Source organism: Cavia porcellus, unplaced genomic scaffold (genome assembly GCF_034190915.1).
Source record: "Cavia porcellus strain 051 isolate PalLab524CR breed Dunkin Hartley unplaced genomic scaffold, mCavPor4.1 scaffold_5, whole genome shotgun sequence".
NCBI lineage: Eukaryota > Metazoa > Chordata > Mammalia > Rodentia > Caviidae > Cavia > Cavia porcellus.
In genome coordinates, this window is record NW_026947488.1 from 5,166,762 (window position 1) to 5,192,209 (window position 25,448).

The following is a 25,448-nucleotide window of genomic DNA, read 5'->3' on the forward strand; positions in this document are numbered from 1 at the left end:
AGGAAGGCTGATCCTGACAGCTAAGCCTAGCAGTACACCCAGTGGACAAGCCTCATCGTTGAGTGGGAACACAGGCCATCCCAACAGATCCCTCACTTCTTAGTCATTGTCTAGTTTACGCAACAAATAATTACAGGAATCCCTGAACAAGCCTGGCATCTGCCTCGCCCTCAGAGACTTATAGTCTAAAGTTAAACCACTTAGATGGTTTCATTAATTCATTCCACAAATAATTATTTCACATCCCCCTCCCTTTTTTTTTTTTTTTTTTTTACTTTTGCCATACAGGAAGCACTGAGAATCATCGTCGGGAAAGACAGGCCACATCCTGTATTTAAGAGATTTCTTCCAGGGGGAATTAGACAAATTAACAAGATGATCTCGAGAGACAAGTATTTAAAAAATGCAACAGGATGTTGTGATGGGTGGACGAGAAGTAGGATCAGATGGTGCAGCAGGACCTAGAGACTCAGGGCTACCTTGCTGGGCCGGTAATACGACTCACTAGGTCTCTGTGTCTTGCCCCGCCCTCCCCGCGAGAGCCCCAAGATTGCAGGCAGGTGGAATGGGCCGGGCAAATGGGTCGATTAGCCCATTTGGTTGATTGTCTTCAACCCCACAGCTGCCTGAGCTGAAACAGGAAGAGGGAGCAACTGTCTGGAAGGAATTTTCAAACCCGACGCCACGGAAACTTATTTGCAGGAACTCTATAAAAACCATCCCTCCAAGGCCCGCAGGCCTCCAAATCCGCTCCCATCCCACGCAGCACAGACAACTGCGCCGCGTCGCCCAGCGCCTACGCAAAACAGCGCCTGCGCAGCACGGCGCCGGCCCGCAGGAGCGCGCTACTTAGCTCTGCGTCGGCGCACTGCGCTGCGCTCGCGCAAGGGGCGGGACTTGCCTTAGTGGCAGCGCGCAAGAGGCGGGGCTTGGTTGCGCCGCGCTAGATCCGCGCTAGCCAGGCTGGGATAGGGCGTGGGGCCGCGCGTCGGGACGTCCTCGCGCCGGGCCTTACGGCGCCTGCGCGCTGCGTTGCCGGCCGGGGTGAGGGGCGGGGCCGGAGTACCTCTGTGCCTCATTGTCCCTTATCGCCGCCCGAACATCCAGCAGGTTGCCGGCACCATGAAGATCTGGACTTCGGAGCACGTATTTGAGTAAGTTTGACACGCTCCGGGCCTAAAGTGGCGCGAGACAGAGAAGACCTCTGGGAACTTCCAGACGTCGGGCCTGGCGGGAGAGCCGAGCTTGAGCCGCGGGAGAGTGGAGGAGGCAAGGTCACGACCCCAGGGCCCGGAAGTGGTGGCCCGGGGTCTGGCGGGAGTGGGGGGAGCGGGCGTCGCGCCTGTCGGTGGAAGTCTCCAGGGACCGAGGGGACATCGCACAGCACGAGGCCCTCGACAGTTCTTAGGGCGGCTGCTTCCGGCCTGGCAGAGCCCAACTGGGATGAGGACCCACGGGTCCCAAGAGAGGCGTAGGTTGTCTCAAGAGGCCAGTTGCAGCAGCCCCCTTCTGGGTGAAATTTCTAACCCTAAACTTGAATTTCAGTTGAACTGAGGCCACGAGGGTGCGAACCCTTGATGACAGCTTGTTCACCTAAGAACACAGAACCTTGGTTTTGGAGTCCAAGGCATCGCTCTGGCTCCAAAAAGTTTGTGACCTTGGTTTCCGTTTTTTCTGAAATGGCTGTTGTGTGGGTCCGTGTTCAGTTTCGGTTATCGTGAACTTTTATTGATTTTTGTTTTATTTTGAGACAGGATCTTGCTATGTACTTCAGACTGCCCTTGAACTCACTGTAGCCCAGAGTGGTCCTCCTGCCTCAGCCTTCCCCAGTGCTGGGACTGCAGGTATGCACCAATACATCTGGCAGTTATCACGGGCCTTAGTAACAAGAGTAAACCTTAATCCAGTGGAGCATTGTAAATTATCTTCAGGATCCACAATTTCACGTACAAAAAAAAATCACAAATATAAGCAGCTCTGTTATTTTTGGCCCAAAACAAATAGTCAATAGTCAAGGTTAACTCCAGGACTCTACTGGCTGACTTCCACCAAAGTGTTTTTGGTTTTTGGTTTTTGTGGGGTTTTTTGGCCAGGGTTTTACACGTACTAGGCAAGTGTTCAACCACTGAGGCATACCCCCCAGCCCAGCTTCCACCTATGTGAATGTCACTGTTGGTGATTTATATGTGAGTCCAATTCTAAGCTCTCGGCTGTATTTGGTTCATCTTGCTGTTACCACACTGTCTGAATTATTATAGCTTTGTGGTATATTTCAGCATAGACATTTGAGTTTTAAAAAGTGTTTCAGTGGGCAGTATTAAAGGAAGTTGTCAGCCGAGTGTGGTGGTTCACACCTGTAATCCCAGCACTTGAGACACTGAGGTAGAGGATTGCAGTGAGTTTAAGGCCAGCCTGAATATACATAGGGAGTTCAAAGCCACCTGAACTACAAAGCAAGACCAAGACCGTGTCCAAAAAAAAGTCAACTTTTTTTTTTAGTGAATCAGATCCATCTTAGAGCCTACTGTTTCCTGTCACAAATAAACTATGATTTTTTTTTCTTTTAATGGTGTATGTTTGCAATACATAATAGTTAAAATTGTTCAGGGAAATTGGTATGTGTATATAACATCATTTTCAATTCCTTTACCCCCCCCCAGCCTACTCCTTTTCTCTTCCTTATCTCCCAAAATCCGTTTTTTCCTGAATTCGTTTTCAAAAAGTTTTTGTTTCCTACCATCTTTCCTTTACCTTTTTATTTCTAAATTAGATTTCTCATTAAACGAAACCATGTGATAGTTTCAGTGTCTGACTTATTTCACTTAACGTTGCGTCTCAAGGTCCATCCATTTTTCTGCAAATGATTTGTTCTCATTCTTTATGATTGAGTGTATTTTTATACTTATACACCACACACATACACACACACAGAGTCTGTCACAAAAATGTGTTCACACCTCAACAACAGAAAACGTTGTATAAATATTTTAATAATAAACTTATTGAGACATCAGGAGTTTGACACAAGTTCTCTTTGGCCTCTACAATTACAAGAGGTGCTCAAAAACAGTGGCCATTAGCTTCCAGACATTAGTATAGTGAACGGCTGCTTGGGTGACCTTGGTCAGCATTTATAATTCCTTCTCTAAAGGCCAGCAGCATAGTGGCTTTTCTTTGATATACGACATCCTCTGGGGTCACCCATCTGAGAATAATGCCACCTGTTGAAAAAAAATCATACTATCTTTTCTTTTTTTTGTCTTTTTGAGATAGGGTCTTGCTGTGCAGTTCAGGCTGGCCTTGAGCTCACTTTGTAGCCCAGGCTGATCCTCCCACGTCAGCCACCCGAGTGCTGGGATTACAGGTGTGAGCCACCACGCCCGGCTCCATACTATCTTTTTTTTTTTTTTTTTTTTTTTTTTGTCTTTTTCATTTTTATCGGTACCGGGGATCGAACTCATGACTGCCTGCTAGCAAGGCAGGTGCTTATGCCGCTGAGCTAAATCCCCAGCCCCCATACTATCTTTTCTTAAAGTTTGTATACATTTTTTGGCAGACTATATAGCTCCCACTTTCTTTCTCCCCTTGTCTACCGACGGGCATCAGGATTGTTTCCAGAGTTCAGTTAATGTGAAATGAGCTGCTATAAACGTGGGCAGGCAAAGCACGGATTGTTGTGGTGTGATGCCTTTCACTCCTTTGGGAGCATACCCAGGAGTGGTAGCTGCTCAAATGAAATTTGTATTTTAGTTTTTTCAGAAATGTCCATGCTAATTTGCATGGTGTTGTACTGGCTTCCGTTACCACTAACAGTGTGTAAAGGGTTCATTTTTCCTCCCTCATCCTCCTTCGCCAACTTTTTCCTTAATGATCGCCATTTTGACTGGGGAAAGATGAAATCTCAAAGAGCTTGCATTTCCCTAATGGCTAAAGATGATGAATGTATTTTGTTGTATTTATTGGCTCTTTGTACTTTTTGTGAGAAGTGTCTCTTCACCTCATTTGCTAATTTTTATGGTTGGGTCACTTGTTTTAGAAGGATTAGGTTTCTTTTAGGTTCTTTATATATTCCAGATATTAGTTCTGTATCAGTAGAGTCCCTGGCAAAAAATATTTTCCCGTTCTGTTGATTGTCTTTTCGTTCTGTTTCCTTTGCTGTGTAGAAGCTTTTTAATGTAGTCCCATTTGTTGATCCTTGACATTGTTTCTTGTGTTACTAGATTCTGTTGAAGAAGTCCTGGCCTCTGGTTGTAGCTTCAAGCATCTCCTTTTGGTTGATCTTCCAACAGTTTTAGAGTAGCCAGGCCTCTGATTCCTCCTAGAACTCCCTGCTCTTCCCTGACGCTCGCTCTTCGCCCAGCCTGCCCCCTCCCCTCTCCGGTTCTGCTGCCCCTTCAGCATCGCCCCCCCTTTTCCCTGTCAGTGTAAATGTTCATTGAGGTTCAGTTCTTGACCTTCCTGTCGTGCATTTCATTAGTATTTTTTCCTCTTTTTGTCACAGACCTAGCAGTTTGATGAGGCCTCTTATATCTTCATTCTATAAGATAAACACACGCCAGTGAATGTGCCCATGGGCCGGGAGGCCACCCTCGGTGGGCTTACTGTCCTGTGGTCGGACTACTCAGTTAAAGCCCCGTCTACGGACTGACATGCGGCACTAAGCACAGCCAGTCTTGCACTTGAAGCCCTTGTTGTCAGGTGCCCACCGGACACCTGGGGTGACCACCACACGTCCAGAGACTCATCACACCGAGCTGCTCTGAGGTCAGAGGCATAGTGGCCTCTCACAGATCTTCCCACTGTCGTCATCAGGATGCTCTGAAACAGTGACTGAGGCATCATTCCACATCTTATCTAGCCTTGATTTTCCAGCTCTACTTCCTCGTGAGGCCTGGCATAAAGTTGACATTCATTTGAAGCCAGTCATTCCTTCAATGCCCTGGTGGGTGTGGTGGCACCCACCTGTATTCTGAAGCACTCTGGTAGCTGAGGCAGGAGGATCATTGGAGTTCAAGGCCAACCTGGGCTGCAGAGTGAGTTCAAAGCCAGTCTGAACCACATAGTGAGACTCTGTCTTTAAAAAAAAAGCCCAGTGTGTGCTAGGCACTGTTCTTTGGACTAGCACATACCAGTAAACAACACACATAGTCCTTCTATAGAGGTCACTAAGTCCTCACCTTATCTTATAGGTGAAGAAATTGTGTAGGTTGCCTTCATTCCTCCTTGGTGGTATCTTTTTATGTCTTCTAGTGTTAGGTCTTTTTCCACATAGTTATGTTAATACAATTAAAACTAATAGCTGGAAGACTTAATCATAATATGTATCTTTTGTAATATTTGATCTAATTATGTTTCATAAAGCAGTCTTAGTCCAACCTAAATCAACAGATGTTTTCAAGTTGGCTTAGAAAACAGAGATATCCTAAAATCACAAATAATGCATAACCACCCTGAAGCTATGTGGTTATTTATTTTTTAGAGGGTACAGTGGGAAAGATAAGTACATAGAAGCCAGTTAACCATGGTATACGGATGGCTGGACAGGAAAGAGGTTCATCTGATTTTCATTTTAGATAGTTGCCTTGGTAACAATCAGAGTGCTTGGCCTGTATCATTTCAATTTGTGAAGATGGTTTAGATTTATGAAGCAGTTCCACTTATATATCTGAATTGATTATTCAATAAGACTTGAGATTAAAAACAGAATAAGGTTAATTTATGCAATATTAATGAGAAAATGAAGACATTAAAAATCATGTCACTGATTGTCCAGGGTTCTGAGAAGTTAATGGAGTTGAGGTTTTCTTTCTGTTGACAAGGTGTACTTGTCAATCTGAGTTCTCGGAAAAGTTGAAATAGATTAATGTCTGCCCTTTCACTTCTACAAAAATAAGAAATGATGCCATGTGGTTTCTGTCAGTCATTGTAGTTTGAAAATCATGTCCAGACCTCATCTGTTTCCTGTGGAATGAAGACAAGAAGCCAAGCATAGTGGCTATACCTGTAATTCCAGAAAAGCAGGACCCCAAATTTAAGCCCAGCCTGGGCAATTTAGCAGCTTAGCTAGTCCCTATCTCAAAATTCAGAAAAGGCCAGGTGTCTAACTCAAATCTGAAGGCTGTGAGTTCAGTTCCCAGTACCTCAAAGATGAGAGAAGGGAGGGAGGAAGAACAGATAAACAGTGTAGCAGGGTCAGAATCAGACTGCAGGTGGCTTAAACTGCCTGCAGTGCTAATTGTAGTTAAAAGGGCGTCTTTCGAAAAGTGTGTCTTTTGTATAAGCATCTTATTCATAGACTTGTGAAGAGCAAATATACGTCACACTGTGAATCACTCAAGCGTATGTGCTTTTTCAAGAAAATAAAAACTGCGAGTTCTCAAGTGATGTGGTATTACTACCACTTCAACCCTAGGTGATAAGTAAGTTCTTATTATTAAGACAAATTATTAGAGAATGACATACTAGGAGTACCTTAATGACATTTATTGTATTTAGTGACATTTTGAAACAAAATCACTTCTTTGATTTTGGCTATTCACTGTTATATTAATATAAAGAGAAAATTTTAATAACTAATGATACTTGGTGTCTTTTTGGTTTTTTTGTTGTTGTTGTTGTTTTGTTTTGTTTTGTTTTGTTTTGTTTGCAGTACTGGGGATTGAACTCTCGACTTTGCGTTTGCCAGGCAGGTGCTTATGCCGCTGAGCTAAATCCCCGGCCCTTGATGTCTTTTTGTAACCCCTATAACAATGTACAATGCCTACATTTTTAAGAAAATAACAGTGTCTATAAGTTCTTTCACTGTTTATAAGTTCATAAAACTGTCATCAGACAAAAGAATAATTTGTAAATTTTTTTGCTATTATTTCCAGAAGACCCTAATTTTTAAATACATGTTTATGAATTAGTGTTTCTTCTTAGAAACAATTTACATGTGAAGAGATCATTTAGAAAACTACTCTAGGTAGTTTTTTTTTTAGGCATCGGTTATTCTGTGCATAACCTGTGTTGTAGAAAATACTGAAGTTTGTACACATTAACATGTTGATCAAACTCTCAAAATCATCGAGTCATTATTTCAGAAAGGAATTTTTCCTAGGTAAACTAAGTTTCCATTGTAAAGAATAATTTGATGGCCTATAAAAATCGTTTAATTCATATGCACATTTTTAACAATGTTCGACTTGTGTTGGCAGCCACCCGTGGGAAACTGTTACCACGGCTGCAATGCAGAAATACCCAAACCCTATGAACCCGAGTGTGGTCGGAGTTGATGTGCTGGACAGACACATAGATCCCTCTGGAAAGCTGCATAGCCACAGACTTCTCAGCACGGAGTGGGGACTGCCTTCCATCGTGAAGTCCGTAAGTATTCTGCTTCTCAGAAATGGGGCTACAGTGGAGAAGTTTCTAAACCACATTCTAATTTCAAATAGGTTGTGGGAGCTGATTCCAAATGTCGTTTTGCATCAGTTCAAATTATAATAAATGAGTTACGAGGTTATAATGAATTGGAAGTATTATTACAGTCTTCATTAAGGCACTCGATAAAGCCTTCTGAAAGAAGCCAGCTAATGCTCCAAAGTTGAAAAAGAGTTGTGTTGTTTTTCCTGCCTTTTCCAGCAACTTGAAACCATTAAGACTTAGCATTACTGGTCTGATGGTGACTGCTAGGTGACAGTTGCTATGGACAGTGGTAGGTTGTGTACATCCAGTAAGGAAAATAATTCTCAGATCTGCTGTTGTCACCTTTGTGACATGGTCAGGTGTTCCTTCTTGTGCATTAGAAACATTTCTATTCAGTTATAAAGAGCTGGTTTAATAAGCAAGAAACTACATGCTGATTTATTGTAAGTAAAAAAACTGATGGAATAAGTGAATCCAGGTTTCTATAAAGCTCCACTCAGAAAACTGCACATTTTTCAACAGGAATGCACTGATGACCTCCTTTATACGGACCATGGCCTTAGATAGTGCAAACACAGAAATGAGTTCAGTCAAGAGATGAGCTTGGGAGTCACAGCACACAGAGTGACCCTGGGTGCTAGCATGTGCTCTTCCACGTGTGATAGCTGCTTTTCTTTTTAGTCTCTCTGGAGACAGAGGCTGTGGGGACTTTGCCTTGGACTGCTCTGGGTGATGCTGACAGATGTCTTGAGTTCTTCCTTTCCTAGATGCCAGATTTCTTACTTCTGTATTTCCATTTCATACTTCCTGCTCACACCTAGGTGATTTCAACATCAGAGAGACTTCCCTTTCACCATTGTCTGTTTCCTCGAATTTTTTCAAAACAGATTCTTTTGTTCCACATACTGTGCACATTTATACCTTCAAATACAATATTGATACACTTGGTTAAGAAATCCTTCTTCCCCTGGTTACTAATTCCAAATGTTTTACTTAGATTATTGGTGCAGCAAGAACCAAGACATATGTGCAAGAACATTCTGTCGTTGATCCCGTAGAAAAAATAATGGAGCTTAAATCTACTAATGTAAGTGCGGGCTTTCTTTTGTTTCAATTTTGAACTGTTTGGCTTAGTTTTTTCTCTCATCCAGCTGATACGTGATAGGTATATGTTCTTTGGTGTGAATGTAGAAAGTCATTATTCAGAAGCTGTATTTTCTTTGCTCTGTTCAACTTTTTAAGCCTCCTCACTGTAGTTAACCTGCCTCTTTCTAGGAGCTGTTGCTCAGTAAAGTTGATTTGAGATCATGTGCATAATATTATCATTGTTATTGTTATTATTACTACTACTATTATACTTTCCTTGAATTTATTTTTTAGAAAGGTAGTCATCAAATAGTGAAATTTTAAGCTATATTTGCATAGCAGTATCAGAGTAGTTTATTAGTTGGTTTTATTGTTTTGTATGTTTAAATAGTAAGACTTCAGTTCACGTGTTAATTTGAAAAATGTTTTTGTCTTTATTTCCAAAATGACAAACTTTTCCCCTCATGCTATAGATTTCATTTACAAATATGGTTTCAGTGGATGAGAGACTTATATACAAACCACATCCTCAGGACCCAGAAAAGTGAGTAAAAAGTTAACAAACGTATTTTACGAAGCATTTTTTGTTAGATTTTTTTTTTCTTTTTTAATGATAATTGGGTCATCTGAAAGTGTGGCTGTATTTTGTGCAGAACCGTTCTGACTCAGGAAGCCATCATCTCGGTGAAAGGAGTCAGCCTCAGCAGTTACCTTGAAGGGCTGATGGCGAGCACAATATCTTCAAATGCTAATAAAGTAAGTAGGCTGCTTCCTGATTATTTATTATTGCCAGGGTTCGCTTCCTGGAAGAGCTTGGCTGAATGTGTGTTTGTCCTTGTAAGCTGACTCTCAGCCACTCTGCAGAGCAAAGAAAGCAAGCATTACATGGTTGTTTGCACAGGCTCTGCAGCCCAGCACACCTGAGTTTACATGCATGCTCTAACTCTTAGCCAGCCTCTCAACCGTGGGCAATTAACTGAGCTCTCCTTGCCTCAGTTTCCATCTGTGAAGTTGAGATCACCCTCTTGCTAGGTTGGCGTGAAGTAACACGGAAAGCGTGTGGCCCAGGGCTCTGCACATAGCCAGTGCCTAATGATTTGTGACTGTGTGTTACCGTTTAGAGTGCTGCTTCTTAGTTATTTGTTGCTACCCCCACCATTGGTTCTAGACTTTTCCTCCTAACTGGCACTCCCATAAAATTATTCAGTAACTACACATAGACACACACATATGCTATAAGACATAAAAGGATAAAATTATAAGTTAGGGAAAGAGCTGCTTAATGCATTATTTTGTAGACACACGTTTAATAAAGTCATTCAGCAGTCAGATATATTCGTAGATACTTTCTTTGTGCCAGGCAGAGTGCTAGGCTAGCTGGGGGTACAGCAGGGAGCAAAACAACTGTGGAACGAAGAGGTGACGACATTCACACAGCACATCACTAGGAAATACAGGTGTGAAAGTATTTGAATGTTCACTAATTCTACCAAGTGCCAGATGGGTGGGCAGCAGGGTGGTTGTGAAGGAAGCGGTCTCCAAAAAGAGCATTCCTGCTGGAAGAATTGGGAGCGCAAAGGCCCTGGGACAGGAAACGTGAAATGTGCCTCCTCTGTTCCTCAAGGAACTGCACAGAGCACCAAAAGGGACCAGATCCTGTGCAGCCTGTACATGACTTTAAATGTAGACACTAAAAGTAAAATATGACATAAAGAGAGGTTGACCAGTCATGAAATACATAAGACACCCTGTCATTTAATTATAGATTGATTTGAGAACATCTTTTGCATACAAAATAAAAGTCAGTTTATGGATCAAGCCAGTTGTTCGAGGCACTTGATATTTGGTAAATAATAGAAAAGAGGAAGGACAAAAGTAACCTGTCCTCACAGGACTCAGCCTTGTAATGCTCCCTGTTACTTCCTGCTGTGTCATTTACTTGATACATACCTGTGTTGCCACTCAGTAACAATGACTATCGGATTTTTTTAAGGGCAGAGAAGCAATGGAATGGGTAATACATAAACTAAATGCTGAGATTGAAGAATTGGCAGCTTCAGCAAGAGGAAGCATACGGACACCAATGGCGGCGGCGGCATTTGTAGAGAAATGATAAACAGAGTTGGTACACAGTACCAGTCTCAAAGCCGACGATATATTTATTTGTTATTTTAAAAAAACAACAACTATATTTTAGGTGTTTTTTTTTTTTTTTATATAAACTGGAGTAAGGCTATGTGATTTTCATCCAAACACAAAGATACAGGGTTCTAAATCACAGGGATCATCTGATGTGAGTATGGCTTGAAATGACTAATTGCTAGGGTTCAGTATTTAAGTGAAAATGTAGTTTTTTTAAATACTTGGAAACATTGGTATTGACAGTGCATCCTCTTAAGACAGAGTGTGCAAGCTGTTCAGACACTGGGACTTCCCTGGCTGTGGACCAACCCCAGAAGAAAGCAGAGCCTCCCTTCACATACACAAATTAGCAGTGTGTGTGTGTAAGGAACTCGCTCTACAAGAAGAAACTGTAGAGTTGTAAAAGACACTCATTTGTATAAAATAACTTGCTGGGCTAGAAGCCACAGTGTTACGATTTGGTACTGAAATGGTATTTTTGGAGTGAAAACTACCACTAAAGTAATATGTGACTCCAACAGAAATATTATTTTATTGTATTAAAGAGTACTGTATCAGTTTGCCAAAAGTTTTGTGACTTAGTAAACGTATTACCTTCTTTGGATTTGTACTCTATGACATAGCACGCTGTACTGTGAGCTGGTTATGCTAACTAAAAAATAAAAGTCCTTACCTGAGTTTTGCAGCACTCTTAACACTTAAACAGAAGAGCAGCTGTTCACATCTTTCAGCATTTCACGTTTACTTATAAATTGCCATGTGTCAGAATCATGGTTTTGTAATTGCTAAGGCATGATATGTCAGGTTATTTGAATATAATTACTTTTTGAAGTAATTGTGACCACAAAACATCTTTTTACATGAGAAGCTGTACATCATTTGAAATTAGTCAAATAATGTCTTGGTCTGAAGCATAAATGCCAGGTACTTAATGTTTTAATAACATGGTGTCATGGTGGGCGGTGGGGCACTGGGGGAGAAAATGAAGTTCTTGGTGGGCAGAATGGAGTGGTCCACACTCAGCAAATTGCACTGTAGATTTTATTTATCAGAAATCCTTATTTTGGTTAACAAGGTGGCTGAGAAACAATCCAGTAAATGTATTTTGTTTAGTATTTTGTACTGGGCACTTAATCCCTAAACGGTATCTTTGATACTTGGAAGAGTTGTATACAATTTTTGTTAAAAGGTGGTTAGCTTTTGCTTTTATTTTATAGTGCTTAATACAATCAACTTTTAGTTGGGTTTCCTATGCAGACCAGTTAATACATCCACATTATAGAAACAGTACCAAACTTTTAAAATTAGTATTTTTCTACTTAAAATATTGTGTGGTTTAAGAATTCTTAGGACATTTGTAAATTATGCTAAATTCCGATAAGGTTTCTGATTTTTTTTTTTTTGTAACCAGAAATAGTTTTACAATTGAAGTACTATTTCAGCTTTAAAAAAATACTAAATGTTGAAATGTCTTCATAAAAAAAATACTAAATGTTTTAATATTTGGCAAAAAGTGACTTGTGTAATTTCTGTAAATTATACTTGTTCTAAAGAAAGGTATAATGCCTAATGATACATTATTTTTAAACCAGCGTTTATCATTAATCCCTCACTTGATTTTTTTCATTGACCTAATGATAAATCTATAAATTTTCAGTTTCCAATGTAGTTAACTACATCTATCCAACTACCTGATGATTATTCATGGCTTCCATTAAAATACAAACAAGTTCACAGCAAGTTCATTGAGGATAAACCGGAATAAAGTGTCGATTTACAGCTATTAAGCATCTCATCCTGATATTAAGATGAACTTACTGAACTTAGGAGAATTAAAGTGGCCTTTGCTAATAAAGACTGATTTAACTGTACTGTTTTTCTCGATTATAAATTCTTAGTTTTCCCCTGCGAGCGCGGGCTCCGAAGCGCCAGCCTCGCCGGCCCGCGCGGCACGGCCAGGAGCGCCAGGACGGACGGGCGCCGCCGCCGGCTTTCGCCCGAGTTCCGTGTTTGCTCGGTACTGTAACTGGAAGAGCAGAGCGAACTCCGGGTGCTGCGCAAACCTCCGCTCTCGGGACGCCTTTGTTAATGTGACCCGCACATGAAGGGCCCGGCCCAGTACGCACCCTCGCGCCTCGCTGCGGGCCTCTACCCCGGCGCCCGAAGGGCGCTGGGACGGCCAGAGGGTCGCATGCCGGGGGCCGCGGAGCCAATGGGCGGGCACGCCTGGCCGGCCCGCCGACCCCAGGATTGGCACCCGCGGCCAGGGTCTTGCGCCCCCATTGGCTCTCGGTGGCGGTGGGCTTCCACCGCCGGGAGGCAGGGGCTTGGAGGGCGGGGCAAGGGGCGGTGACTGGCGTGTCCGTAGGCCCCGCCTCTTCCGCTTCTCCGGCCTGACCTTCCTGCCGCTGGGCCTTCTGACAGACCCGACATTGCCGTTTCTCTCGATTCGGTCCGACGCGCCCCCCTCTATCGCGACATCATGGTGGCCTACTGGCGACAGGCTGGACTCAGGTAGGCCCTGGACACACCCGCATGGCCCCGTGTCTGGAGGGCGCCGCGGGGGCGGTGGGCCCCGCGTGGTCGCCTGCTGTCGCCGGCGTCCCGGTGTTCGGCGCCGCCGCCAAGATGGCGTCAGTGTGGCCAAGGCGCGCGGGCCCGGGGCCGCTTCCTGCCCGAGCCCGGGGCCCCAAATAAAGTGCACTGTGACCCGCGTGTACCCGAGGAGGGTCTGCCTCTGGGATTGTGCCTGGTTGCTAGGAAGGCGACACGGAGCCCATAACCCGGGACAGGGCCGCACGCTGTGCGTCCCGGGCCGCTGTGAGCATTCGAGGCCACCCCACGCACGTGGAGCCCTCGTCACGTTGCACGCACGCTCATGTCCAGCGCGTCCCCGTGGGCTCGGGCCAGCGGTGACCGGCGTTGGCCCCGGGGGGCGCAGGGGCGCCCTGCGAGCACCCGAGCGCGGCGCTGCCCCGGCTGGAGGCGGAGCCCCCGGGTGGCCCCCAGGCCCGGCCTTGGGGTTCCCGCCGGTCCCGTCCGAGCCTCGCGGGGCGCGCGCACCCCACCCGCCCGTGCATGTCGCGGGTGGGCAGTCAGGCTGCAGCCGCGCGGCCCGGAGGCCGCCCACCCCGAGTGGGAGCAGGCGGGAGCCACACCTGTGACTCCGGAAGCAGCACCCACCTCCTCTCCTGCCCTGTTTTCAGAAAATGGGGAACGTAATGTGGGGTTTTGTTTTTTTGTTTTTGTTTTGAGGAAAATAAGGATGCAGAGAGTCCATCACCAAACAGGAAGCAGGCTGATATTTGGATAGAGTGGAGAACCAGTTTTATTTAGAAACCTTGATTAGAAAGTATTTTAAATGGCAATCTTGTAAGACACAATCCATTATTCTCAAAAAAGCGTTTAACTTTCCAGAGAAAGAAATGCTATGATTCAGACTTTTTTCTTTTAATTATACATACCTTGCTTTGTAAGAATGGAATAATTAAAGGAAAAATGGAGAAATGAGGGGGATCATTCATGTTATTAACATTTTGGTCTCTTTCATTTGCTGTGGGTATTTTTTTTAATATTCATTTTTAAGTTATACACTGCAGAAAAATGTAGCACCAAGAAGACATTCAGGACCACCTACCCAAGCACTAGCTAATACTTTGCCACATTTCTTTTTAATCTTTTTTCTTTGTATAGATTCTTTTTTGGTATTAGTAACTTTTAAAACTAGTTTTGTAATAACGTACAACCAAATCAAAATTTAAAATACAGAAAAACAAGAACAAAGAAACAGTTGTCTGGTGAGATTTGGGTATAAATGATTAACATTGCATCTTTCATTGTCTTCCAGCTACATTCGATACTCCCAGATCTGTGCTAAGGCAGTGAGGGATGCCCTCAAGACAGAATTCAAAGCAAATGCAGAGAAGACTTCTGGCAGCAGCATAAAAATTGTGAAAGTGAAAAAAGAATAATCAGTAAGTTACTGACTTGTTTAGAAAAATTATGTTTTATGCCTTTTAATTTTGTTTATGGACTAACATGAGTAAGCAGTCATAGAGGGAGACAGAAAAGACAAATATGAGTACTAACTCTTCAAAGTGCATATTGGGATTAAATAAATACAGTTCTACTTGAAGCTGTTTTAGTTCTAAATTCCTTTTTTCTTTTTTTTTTTTTGTTTATTAGTAGATGTTTATAGTACATGATACATTCACTGTAAGAGATTGGTGCATTTTTATAACATAGATTCATTTAGAAAGTTGATTATACAGAAAAGTTGTAACACAGGTTCATTTAGAAAGCTAATTATCACATATCCAGGTTGAAAGCCAGACTAATAGGTCAAAGATCATATAAAAGTTGGAAGATAATTGTATAGAAAAATTGCATTTAAAGTTTTTAGAGCACCATAAAAATCAAACTACTTTTAGCTTTGAGTTCTGTCCATTTTTTTAATCAGTGCATTTCAAAGCTAGTTATTGAGGTAATAATTTAAAGCACACAGGTTATAGAAGTCTCTTGACATGATAAAAGAATGTCCTTTCAGGCCCTGACAACCGGAAGTAACAGGCACATTGATTTTCCTTTCATTTAACAATGCTTAGGTAGAGAGTCATCTTACTTTAATTAAACCTGTTTCATTTGCACAAAATCAAATGATTTGGAGGAGAAACTCCCCACTTTGGTAATTGCTATTAGAATTACATAATAGTTCAGGAGCATGAAAAACTGAAGTTCTTTACATTTTTTATTTCCCCCACATCTGCTAATGTCCTCACAAATCATTACTTCCGGAACATACGGCTGCAGTTACAGGCAAGGATCCTGCTATTTTATCAAGCAAACCCTTGCTATTTTATCTGCAAAACCCTGCAGAGAATCCTGTTTTGCTAAATTTATTTGTGCTTTCAGAATGTTTAGTTCATTTTACTTCTGCAGAGATGTTAGTAATATGAGTTACATCCTCATGCAATAAAGACGGTTCTGTACAAGTTGATAAGTTCAGGCTGTTTGTGCTCCCAACTACAAAAGTGATTTGCTCTCCCAGCAACTCTCTTGATATTATTTCAAAGACAAGGAAAATTATTGGAGATGAGGTGTTTTTCAGATTTAACTTTCTTGTTTTGCTTTTAAAATAAGCTTCAAATTTGCAGTGCACAGAAATGTGATAAATATTAATTCTTTGGCAGCTTGTGGTTTTGAGCAATTTTATACTTATTGGAACTGTCTGCCCTCAGCACTTTTCATTTTGAATTAGTAAATATTTTATTACTAAGCCTAGAGATGTGCTGTTTTGAATTTAGCCCCCTTTTTAGGGGTCCTCTGTCCAGTCTCATCATTCTTGGTTCTGGGACCTGGTTTGATGTTGGATTGTTGTGTTGCAGCTGTGAGCCCACGGAGAGCATTGCTCCGGCTCTCTGCAGTGGTACGGTGCCAGACACTGCATCTGACTCGTGTCTGTGGGGTCAGCCTGCAGACAAAGTATTGGTCCCTCTTATACACTGTGGCAAGGGGCTCCCTTCCCCTGATTAGCATAGGGGGATTTTAGTGTCTTTTAAAGGCAAAATCGGGTGTTTTGGGTTTTTTTTTTTTTTTTTTTTTTTTTTTTTTTTGCAAGGACAGGGACATTTTATTAACCGGGAAAGTACGTCCTCAGCCGAAGCTGTTCCTACTGCCAGCCAAGGCTCTGACACACCCTTGTGAATGCAGCCACAGTTGTTACAGTTCACTATAAGGAAGTTATTTCTTATTCTTGGTGGATGTTTAAAAAAACACAAAGAACCAGCTGGCAACTATTGCATTTTCTTTTTTTCTTCCCAGACCCTGGCTAGAGCTTGAAATGCTACATTTTCACCACGAAGATCTGTGGGTACATGTCATGGCAGATTGAAATGCATGTCGCTTCGTTGGGGGGGAAATACCTATCTTATTCATAAATTAATGATGCTAATAAACTGATGTGTGGTTCACTGTTACTGCTGGCTTTTGTTTTCTGTTGGAACTTTCTGTATAGAAGCTACCTGCAAAACTGCTTGGTGAGAACCCTGTGAGGCAGGGCTCTGCAGAAAGGGGGAAGGAATGTGATATTTAATGATTTAATGACCACGGGGGGTGGGGGGACAGAAAACATTATTTAAATGTTTCAAAATAGAAATTCTGTTTCCTTTGACTTTACTTGATGATCAAAATTAGACACTGTTACTGAGGCTTTGCATTACTGAGTCACATAGAGTAGTTCTGTCCTATTCCACTAGCCTCCTCGTACATCTTCACCTTTAAGTAACACTGATTAGTCAGTAACCTAAATGAGAGTAATTACTAAAAGCACATATTAAAGAACAATTGCTAAATTACAATTTAATAATCATAGCCCTCTCTTTATTATGCAGCTAAAATCTGTAGAGAAGAACTAGTAACATGAGAGCTTATGCACAGAGTGCCTGTCACATTGACTTTTACAGCCAGACCTTGTCCTGGAGCATTTCTCATAGGAAATGAGGCAAAGCTCGTGAACATCTTGCTTACTGAGTTGATAACTAAGTTAAAATCTGAGATGTTTGCAGGTCTGTAGGACAATGACTAGAACAATTCTGTGGTGTTTGAGTAACCATTTAGAATTGCTGGAAGTGTGTTTACTTTTCAAACTTGAAGGCTTTTGACTAAGTAGAATACTGCAAAGTTAATTGCACATTTTAACTTTTCAGAGAATGCAGAAATGACTAGAAACAGGAATTTTCGAACATTTCTACAACCAGTTCTTTGCATGGTACTTAAGCTCACAGTAACTTATCAGGGCTGAAGGATGTCGTGCTCCGCTGTCTGGGGATGACTCCCTGACACTTGATCTACAGGTTTCCGTGAATTCCCAGCACAGCACACAAAGAAGCAGCAGATAGACTCAGTCCGCCAGACGGCGGCAAGTCAGGAGACCCCAGGTCGCCTTGGCATGGCTGTTGTCCTGCTCGCAAGTTAAAGCACCAGAGTTACAGCCACAGTCCTGAGATTAAGGTACCAAACAGTAGCTTCCGGGGAGTAGGAATAAATGATTTCCAAGACTATAGGGATTTTTTAATACCAAAGGCCCTAATAGGCAAAGGATAAATTATGTTTCCAACCAAGTAATTGGAGAGAAGTCATTTATTAGGGGAGCAGATGGGATGGCTGGAGGTGAGATTTGGGGACAGGGCTTGTGGTATGAAAAGGATGAAAGTAACTGAATAAAGACAAAATTTACACCATCCAGCAGAGATTCTTTGAGACTCTCTGACTTAAAAAATAAACCCCAAGCCAGTCCTGTGATGAAATAGACTTCTGCAACTGGCACCCAGGCATGTGCAGGGCAGCTGCACAAATGAGAAGACCCCGGTCACGCCGAGTTTGGGACATTTTGCTAATTAGGGGGATTTTAGTTAAGGGAGCCAGTTAATCTTTCTCCTCATGTAGGGTGTTTGTGTGTGAGGTAAAGGAATCGGACAAACTAAAACTCGGTAATCCTGCTCTCAGTCTCCCAGAGACCACTGTTGCCATAGTAACCATACCACTGAAGGAATAAACTCTTCAAAATCAAGGAGAGACTTCTCGGGGCTTCTAGTCTGTTTTAATCTGTTTGTACCATTCAAAAGAAGGATGGTGAGATGCATTTTGAAATACTTTTAACTAAAGTTAATCGGTCTGGGTAGATTCTGAGAAAAGGAATTTAAAATGAACCGATTCAGCCATTTAAAATTGAATTTCTTTTTACTTTTAATGAGTACTATTGAGCAAACAAAAGTCTTTACAGTAATATAAGTCAGTGTAACTTTTTAGAAATTTTAAATCATATCTTTGCATCTGTGTAATTGCCTTTTTAAATTTGAGAAGGAAAGTGCCAGAGATATGGATACATTCTTAGCTAACCACAGCTTGTCTTTTTAGCACCTAGGGAAGTTAGTGCAACTAAGAGTATATAGATGCAATTTCTTACTAAATCTAGTGCTGTTTAAGATACAAAGTATTTATAACATTACTTTGTGCTTGTTTAACTTGGTTAATAGAAAGTTTCTCTGTGAGACCCACAGCAAGGCCTAATTCTCTCTTGATATGCATGTGTTGGTTCCTCATGAAACGCATTTGAAAAGAGTGAACTTTTTCAAAATAAGCAACTGATCTGTCCACCTGTTACTGTATTGCTGATTACAAAAGCAAATTAGGACATGAGACCCTAGTTGCCTTCAAATAAGGAGCAGTTCTGAAGTGAGGGCCAGAGTATCTTCGGTACTCTGTCCACAGAGCAGGTGCTCATTGGAGACGGCCATCCAGACCCTGGTGCTGCAAGGGGCAGTAGCCCTGCAGAACTAGGTAAATCACCATGAAGAAGTTAGGGATGATTTGATTACCCTCTCGTGTGTCTGGTCCTGTTGTAATGTGAGCAGATTAAAATCCTGTAATAGTTAAAGCTGTGTCATCTTGCAAACATTCATGGCAGCTTGTGCAAATTAATTTGAACTGTCGAAGTGCCCTAATGAGATGATGGCCTCCATCACCGAGAAGGACACTGTGGCCGTTGCTGCCTGATTTCCTGCATTTGAGTGGTCCCTGAGTGCACTGTTCGCTGTCTCAGCACAGAGGCCCCAGGGCACAGGTGGGGATGGGAGGGGATTGAAGGGAACATGATAAGAATGTTTCCAGATCCCCTTTAAAAGCAAAACCAAAGATGATGATTAATGGGTTTCCAGAATCTAATTCTAACAAGAAATGAAAATATTCTGAAAACTGTCAATTCAGAAAGAGTATTTTCCAGTGGATTGGAGCCATTTCGTGTTGTCCGTCTTGTCTGGCTGTTCATTTCTTGGCTGGGATTTCTGTGGAGAGGGCTGTGGCCTTTCGCTCCTCCCTTTTCCCTTTGCAGTTAGTGTGCCCAGTGGTCCCCAAATCTGCACAGTCACCTGCGGGACACTTCCCTCAGGGCTGCAGCTCCCACGTGCTGGGCAGCACCTGGCTTTTCTGGAGGCTGCAGGCCCCCAGGCAGTGTGTGTGAAGAAAAGGAGGTTGACGGGAAGTCACCTGTCGAGCTGATGCTAGAGGTGAATGTCAACTGTGCAGCTCCCTGAAAACCCCTCACACAGGCCGCACCTCGGTAGTACTCAGAAATACAGGCAGGATTGCACGGGAAATCCACTGTGCTGCTACAAAGGGAGATTAGTGGGGTGTGCAGTGCACATCAAAGCTGTGTGGTCAGTACCTGGGCAGAGACCCCGATGCCCTCCCACCCCATCCCCCCAGCAGGGCTGCAGCACAGGGCAGGCTTCAAGCGCTGCAGGAGGGACGGGAGCCTGGAGGGACCCTCACACCCCAGGCTCCTTTTCTCCCACTTCCCTCCCAGCCTCCTCCACGACCTCTCCATTTCCCTCCAGAACGGCTTTGGCGTCTTGAAATTGTTGGTACTCGGACACCAAGTCGTGGATGTTACCTTCAGCTTCCCGGAATTCACTTATGTCCATCCCCTCACTGGTGTACCAGTGCACAAAAGCTCGCCTTTTGAACATGGCTGAGAAGTGCTCGGAAACCCTGTTGAAGAGCTCTTGGATGGCTGTGTTGTTGCCTATGAAGGTGGCTGCCATGTTCAGCCCCCGCGGTGGGATGTCACAGACGGCCACCTTGACGTTGTTCGGGATCCACTCTACAAAGCTGCTGCTGTTCCTCATCTGCACAGACAGCAGCTGTTGGTCCACCTCTTTGGTGGACATCTTGCCCCGGTAGATGCAGGCCACAGTCAGATAGCGGCCACGGCGTGGGTCACAGGCAGCCATGGTATTGCGGGCATCGAACATCTGCTGGGTGAGCTCAGCTACAGTGAGGGCCCGGTACTGCTGGCTGCCCTGGGCTGTGAGCGGGGCGAAGCCGGGCATGAAGAAGTGCAGGCGAGGGAAGGGCACCATGTTCACGGCCAGCTTGCGCAGATCTGCGTTGAGCTGGCCGGGGAATCGCAGCGAGGTGGTGATGCCACTCATGGTGAGGGACACCAGGTGGTTGAGATCGCAGTAGGTGGGCGTGGTCAGCTTCAGGGTGCGGAAACAGATGTCGTAGAGCGCCTCGTTGTCGATGCAGAAGCAGGCGTCCGCGTTCTCGATCAGCTGGTGGATGGACAGCACGGCGTTGTAGGGCTCCACCACCGTGTCGGACACCTTGGGCGAGGGCATGACACTGAAGGAGTTGAGGATGCGGTCCGGGTACTCCTCCCTGATCTTGCTCATGAGTAGCGTGCCCATGCCCGAGCCCGTGCCCCCGCCCAGCGAGTGGACAATCTGGAAGCCCTGCAGGCAGTCGCAGTTCTCGCTCTCGGCCCTCACCACGTCCATGACAGTCTCTATCAGCTCGGCCCCCTCCGTGTAGTGGCCCTTTGCCCAGTTGTTGCCAGCTCCAGAGTTACCTGCGGTGGGAAGGTGAAAGGAAGGAGAGGTGAGGCGAGAAAGGCGCCACTAGGCGGCATCCTGCGCCCTTCAGGGGGAACCTTCTGGAGAGACGCACCGTGCACAAAGCTGTCTGGTTGGAAGAGGGCTCCTAATTTGCTGGATCGGATGCTGTCCATTGTCCCGGGCTCCAGGTCCACCAGCACTGCTCGGGGCACGTACTTCTTACCTGAGCAGAAAAACAGGAAGAAGTCAGCAAACTGTGGTCTTTCTAAAAGTTAATGTTTCATCAAAGTGGGCCCTTGTGATACTGGTCTACACAGAACAGGTATTCTAGCAAGTCCTCCTTGTCTCCTGGACCCCGACAGCAATCACACAGACCTATAAAATGCCTTCCGGAGGAGCTTTTCCCTCGTTGCGCCTGAGTGTGGTTATCGGGCTGTGCCCGTAGGGGCTCCCCGCACAGCCCTACGCCCTGCCTGTCCGCCTGTGCCTTTGCCACTGGGTTTGCGCGAGTCTCACTTCTCTGCCCGACGCCAACCCTACCGTAGGCTTCATTGTAATACACGCTGATTCGCTCCAGCTGCAGGGCGGTGGCCCCGCGGTCGCTCCCGCTGTAGTCGATGCCGTGTTCCTCGCCGATCATCTCCCAGAACTGAAAGTAGGCACAGAGAGGTCGTGCAGAGCGGGTCCCACCGTCCCACCATCCACACCCACAGAGCTAGCAGGCTCGGCCCTTCCCACAGGGCCTGCCTCGCCCTCCCCTGCCGGCATGCTTCTTCCTTGGCACAAAGGACCAGGGAGGGTACAACTCACTTTCTCCCTCCACAAGTGTGAACATAAAGACTGCATTTTCTACCCACCCGAACTCCTGAAGTAAAATGTCAAACACATAAAATATTCAATTAGATCTTTCTCCTATTAAATGCAAGCCATTACACACATTAAAACTGTCATCTTAGAACTTGACATCAGACAGTGTATCTCTAGTTTTGCCTTGTAGTGCTCCAAGCTGGTGAAGTGTAGATCCCATTAAGTGAAAATAAACTGAATTCTTATCTGCTTTTACAATAGTTCCTCGTTTCACTTTGGGGATTTCTTTTCATGAGTTTTTCCAAAAAGCACATAACCAGGACCTCTGCAGGATTTTAAGCAATTTTGATTATCAAGCATACCCATAATTAAAAGTTGTGTGTCGCTGTTGTCTTACAACAGTTTGCAACATACCACCTGCAGTGTTTATTAATGCAACTGTGTGTCGGGCTCCTAATACGGAAGCAGTTACTGAAGTGACCCTTTTGATCGCATATTAAAGTGCAATGAAAATGTATTCACTGGTGTCAAAATCCCAAGTGTATTTTTCCAACCATATCTTACACGGGACACCTCTGCTCTGGCCATGGTCTTGGTAATAAAGCTCTGTTTTATACCAAGATGCCAGCACGGTTCAGCTGTAGAAGAGTAAATAAATTCGACATTGAAATTCAGAGACGCCGCAAATGAAATGTATCTTACAGTTGTTATGTGCCCCAATAAGAAGTCATTCTGGGGCTCAGCTATGAGGCAGCACAGTCCTGGAGCGAAAGTCAGCTCCTATCTCCACCATGCACTTCCTGTCCAGGGAAGTCCACGTTATCTTTCCATGGCAGAGTAGGGAGGGACTTGTCTACGGCCTCCCTGCGTGTTAACTCCGAACATTTGTCACTGTGTTGTGCAAGGGTGACAGCTGCTTTCCAAGCAGTGAGATTCTTTACCCCATAAAGTTACAAGACCTGCCCTGACAGACCTTGCGTTTTCCTGGCAGGACCATTCACAATAGGCAAGAGCGGACACAACGCACACGTCGGCCCTGGTGAAAGGGTGAGCGCCGAATGGTGCCTGCATTCACGGAACACTGCTCAGCCTTAAAACAGGGTCTGGTGTCTGCACCCCAACGTGGTGGAGCCTGGGCGACGTCATGCCACTTGCCCTAAGCCAGTCTCAAAGGGAGGGCCTAGCACCGGTGACCCACTGAGCGGAGAGCTCGCACATTCCTGGAGAGAGCAGGGACCACAGCGGCGGAGTCCAGCTCCGTAAAACGAAAGCCCTGTCAGACTGGATTAAAACACAATGAATGTCCTCAACACTACTCAACTACACAAATCTGGTGCAATATGGAACTCAAGACCTCACACTTGCCAGGCAAGCGCTTATTCCACTGACTAAATCCCCGACCCAATACACTGTGTTTGAACATGTCCTTCCTCAGGGCTGGGGATCTGGCTGAGGGCACAGCGCCTCTTGGCGAGTGCCACGTCGTGAGTAAGACCTTCCTTTTTAAGGCTGCATCGTACCCCACTGCACGACAGACAGATGCGTTTCGGGTACCAGTCACCCGCTGGAAAGGTTCCTTCTTCCTTTGCGCTATTAGGAGGCATATTGCTGGGGAAATAGTGAAGCTCTTCCCCTACAGGTGTGTTAGGCTCTACTTTTAATGCGGTTCATGTTAGCAGAATAGCAAATTTCAGAATTTCAGCAAAGTGAACAGTTTAGGTAGGTGTCACAAGATACTCTGTTCAAGTTAAAACTAGGACCGGAGGTCTTAGGCTCTAGCACCCTTGGGTGCTCACCAACTACATCAGATACTTGGAAGAAAAAGTTAAGCAGGAGGGCACAGGAAAGACAGCTCAGGTACACCTCGAAGGCTGCGCTTTCATTATTTCTGCCACTGCACAAAAACTTTATTTTGGGTTTTCTTCCTGAATTTTTTTACATACTAAATGAAACAATAATTTTTCTTTTCTGTGTAACATAAACATGGGGATGGGAAGAAAAAGACCGTGTTGCCAGGCCCAGAGGCGCGCATCTGTAATCCCAGCACGCGGGAGGCTGAGGCAGGAGGACTGCTTCATGTGTGAGGCCAGCCTGGGCTACAAAGTGAGTTCAAGGCCAACCTGAACTACAGAGCGAAAAGGTATAAAAAACTTCCTGACAACCAAAAAAATCTTTTGAGATAAATTATTATTTTTTAGATATGAAAGATGATAAAGTAAAACAATTGACATGTGTACCAAACACATGGAACCTGTGACAACAGTAACATTAATGAATTGACCTTTTGAATTTTTAATAGTTCCCGTATCTATGTAACTAAAGACCTTGTAATAAACAGTGTAACGTGCGCACCCCTTCCCTGCTGAGCTGGGGTTTCTTTGGCTGCAGTGGCCTGGGGGCCTTGGGAAGCTGGCCCGGGGCTCACAGTCAGGCTTTACCTACCTTGGCTCCTATCTGGTTGCCACACTGGCCAATCTGAATGTGCACGATTTCCCGCATCCTCACTTTCGCTCCAAGGTAAGATCTTTGTGAAACGCTCAGTCTCTGCGGAGGGCACTGTTCTCCAGATGTGAGCTCCTTGTAGGAGTGCCTGCAGGTCCGGGAGCAGCTGCCCAAGCTGCCCTCCTGCAGCCCTAAGGGTGTGTCCTGCCCAGAGTCCAGCCCAGCGCTTCCCTGCCCCTCCTTGTCCCCTTCTAAGGGGGTGCCTTCCTCTCCCAACGACAGAATAGTGCCGCGTCATTTCCTAGTGTGAGCGCAAGACCAGCGGTCAACCTTGCATGGTGGCCAGAGCCAGTAGTGTTCACAGGCCCTGCCATGGTGGCCTCCGGCGCTGGCTCTGGCTGTGACGCCCAAGTGTGATAGTTGAGCCTGGCTCCCCATTCACCTTGTCTCCCCATTCTGAGCGCACATCTCACCTAAACCTATCTCACCTAAACCCATCACGACCTGTCGCCTCAGCCGTGTTTCCGAAGGAGCCCTTTGAAAGCCCCTAGTGGCACCGAGGTGACGGTGAGGAACATGGTGGACAGTTTCTATTTTTAGGTCATAAACTCTAATGTCGATAGAAAAATAATAAGTACATATAATAACAAAATCATGCGAGAAAGTTGCCTTTTTGAACTTTACTTTTGCAAGTTGTGAGGGTGACATCGATTCTTAAGGGCCAAGATGCCACCAATAGGAGAGACCCCCAAACTCCACCGCCTGGCATCCGGGCCTTCCCCACTGGGTGTGAATGTCCCCCCAACCCCTGTTCTAGATGTCGGTCCTCAGAAGTGCAGTGCTATGACATGGCCAGAGAAACTGTCCCAGAGACTTGGACCCCAGCGCAGCGTGACACGGGACCCAGAGCCAGAGCCCTTCAGGTCCTGGCCTTTTGTCCTGCCTGGACCAGGGGCCTTGGCCTCAGCATTGGAGCCAAGCCCTGTGCCCTTGATCTCCACAGGTCAGACTGAGCTCCAGACTGAGCCAGGGTACCCAGCAGTGCACCCTGATCCTCGCACAACCCCGCAGAAGGGAACAGGGCTGCTCTGATGGGTAGTGCTGGGCCTCATCAGCGTTCAGTCCCTGACCTGAGCATGGACTGATAGTCCTGTCCCCAGTGAATTTCTT

The 25,448-nt window shown here is 44.9% G+C and overlaps 3 protein-coding genes across 5 annotated transcripts; 2 read left to right on the forward strand and 1 right to left on the reverse strand.

The window, feature by feature from the left end:
- The first annotated feature begins 988 nt into the window (after positions 1–988).
- Positions 989–12,506, forward strand: Prelid3b (PRELI domain containing 3B). 2 transcript variants are annotated; one of them, XM_063248105.1, is made up of 7 exons: positions 1,005–1,154; positions 1,755–1,844; positions 7,197–7,365; positions 8,405–8,494; positions 8,967–9,037; positions 9,147–9,249; positions 10,487–12,506. In XM_063248105.1, exons 3-7 carry the CDS (start codon positions 7,228–7,230, stop codon positions 10,604–10,606), a joined length of 522 nt encoding a protein of 173 aa, XP_063104175.1. In that variant the 5' UTR covers positions 1,005–1,154; positions 1,755–1,844; positions 7,197–7,227; the 3' UTR covers positions 10,607–12,506. The 2 variants fall into 2 exon arrangements, with proteins under 2 accessions (XP_003462084.1, XP_063104175.1); XM_003462036.5 differs by lacking the exon at positions 1,755–1,844 and having other exon boundaries at positions 989–1,154.
- Positions 12,507–12,955: 449 nt separating this feature from the next.
- On the forward strand, positions 12,956–16,610 carry Atp5f1e (ATP synthase F1 subunit epsilon). The gene is made up of 3 exons (XM_003462035.5): positions 12,956–13,149; positions 14,483–14,609; positions 16,456–16,610. The coding sequence occupies exons 1-2, from the start codon at positions 13,118–13,120 to the stop codon at positions 14,604–14,606; spliced, it is 156 nt and encodes a 51-aa protein (XP_003462083.1). The 5' UTR covers positions 12,956–13,117; the 3' UTR covers positions 14,607–14,609; positions 16,456–16,610.
- A 1,743-nt stretch (positions 16,611–18,353) lies between these two features.
- On the reverse strand, positions 18,354–24,509 carry Tubb1 (tubulin beta 1 class VI). 2 transcript variants are annotated; one of them, XM_063248104.1, is made up of 5 exons: positions 24,279–24,509; positions 21,570–21,678; positions 21,142–21,252; positions 20,964–21,043; positions 18,354–20,798 (listed from the first exon to the last, which is right to left on the reverse strand). In XM_063248104.1, the coding sequence occupies exons 1-5, from the start codon at positions 24,333–24,335 to the stop codon at positions 19,959–19,961; spliced, it is 1,197 nt and encodes a 398-aa protein (XP_063104174.1). In that variant the 5' UTR covers positions 24,336–24,509; the 3' UTR covers positions 18,354–19,958. The 2 variants fall into 2 exon arrangements, with proteins under 2 accessions (XP_063104174.1, XP_003462093.1); XM_003462045.4 differs by having other exon boundaries at positions 18,354–21,043; positions 24,279–24,507.
- Between the last annotated feature and the right edge of the window lie 939 nt (positions 24,510–25,448).

Excerpts from the sequence above, each read along its gene's own strand:
- Prelid3b (XM_003462036.5), top strand. The coding sequence starts at position 1,123 with ATGAAGATCTGGACTTCGGAGCACGTATTTGA. Across the intron at positions 1,155-7,196 it reads ACTTCGGAGCACGTATTTGA|CCACCCGTGGGAAACTGTTA; the intron begins GTAAGTTTGACA and ends TTGTGTTGGCAG. Across the intron at positions 8,495-8,966 it reads TGGAGCTTAAATCTACTAAT|ATTTCATTTACAAATATGGT; the intron begins GTAAGTGCGGGC and ends CTCATGCTATAG.
- Atp5f1e (XM_003462035.5), top strand. The coding sequence starts at position 13,118 with ATGGTGGCCTACTGGCGACAGGCTGGACTCAG. Across the intron at positions 13,150-14,482 it reads TGGCGACAGGCTGGACTCAG|CTACATTCGATACTCCCAGA; the intron begins GTAGGCCCTGGA and ends ATTGTCTTCCAG.
- Tubb1 (XM_003462045.4), bottom strand. The coding sequence starts at position 24,335 with ATGCGGGAAATCGTGCACATTCAGATTGGCCAGTGTGGCAACCAGATA. Across the intron at positions 21,253-21,569 it reads GTATTACAATGAAGCCTACG|GTAAGAAGTACGTGCCCCGA; the intron begins GTAGGGTTGGCG and ends TTTTCTGCTCAG. Across the intron at positions 21,044-21,141 it reads ACCAGACAGCTTTGTGCACG|GTAACTCTGGAGCTGGCAAC; the intron begins GTGCGTCTCTCC and ends TTCCCACCGCAG.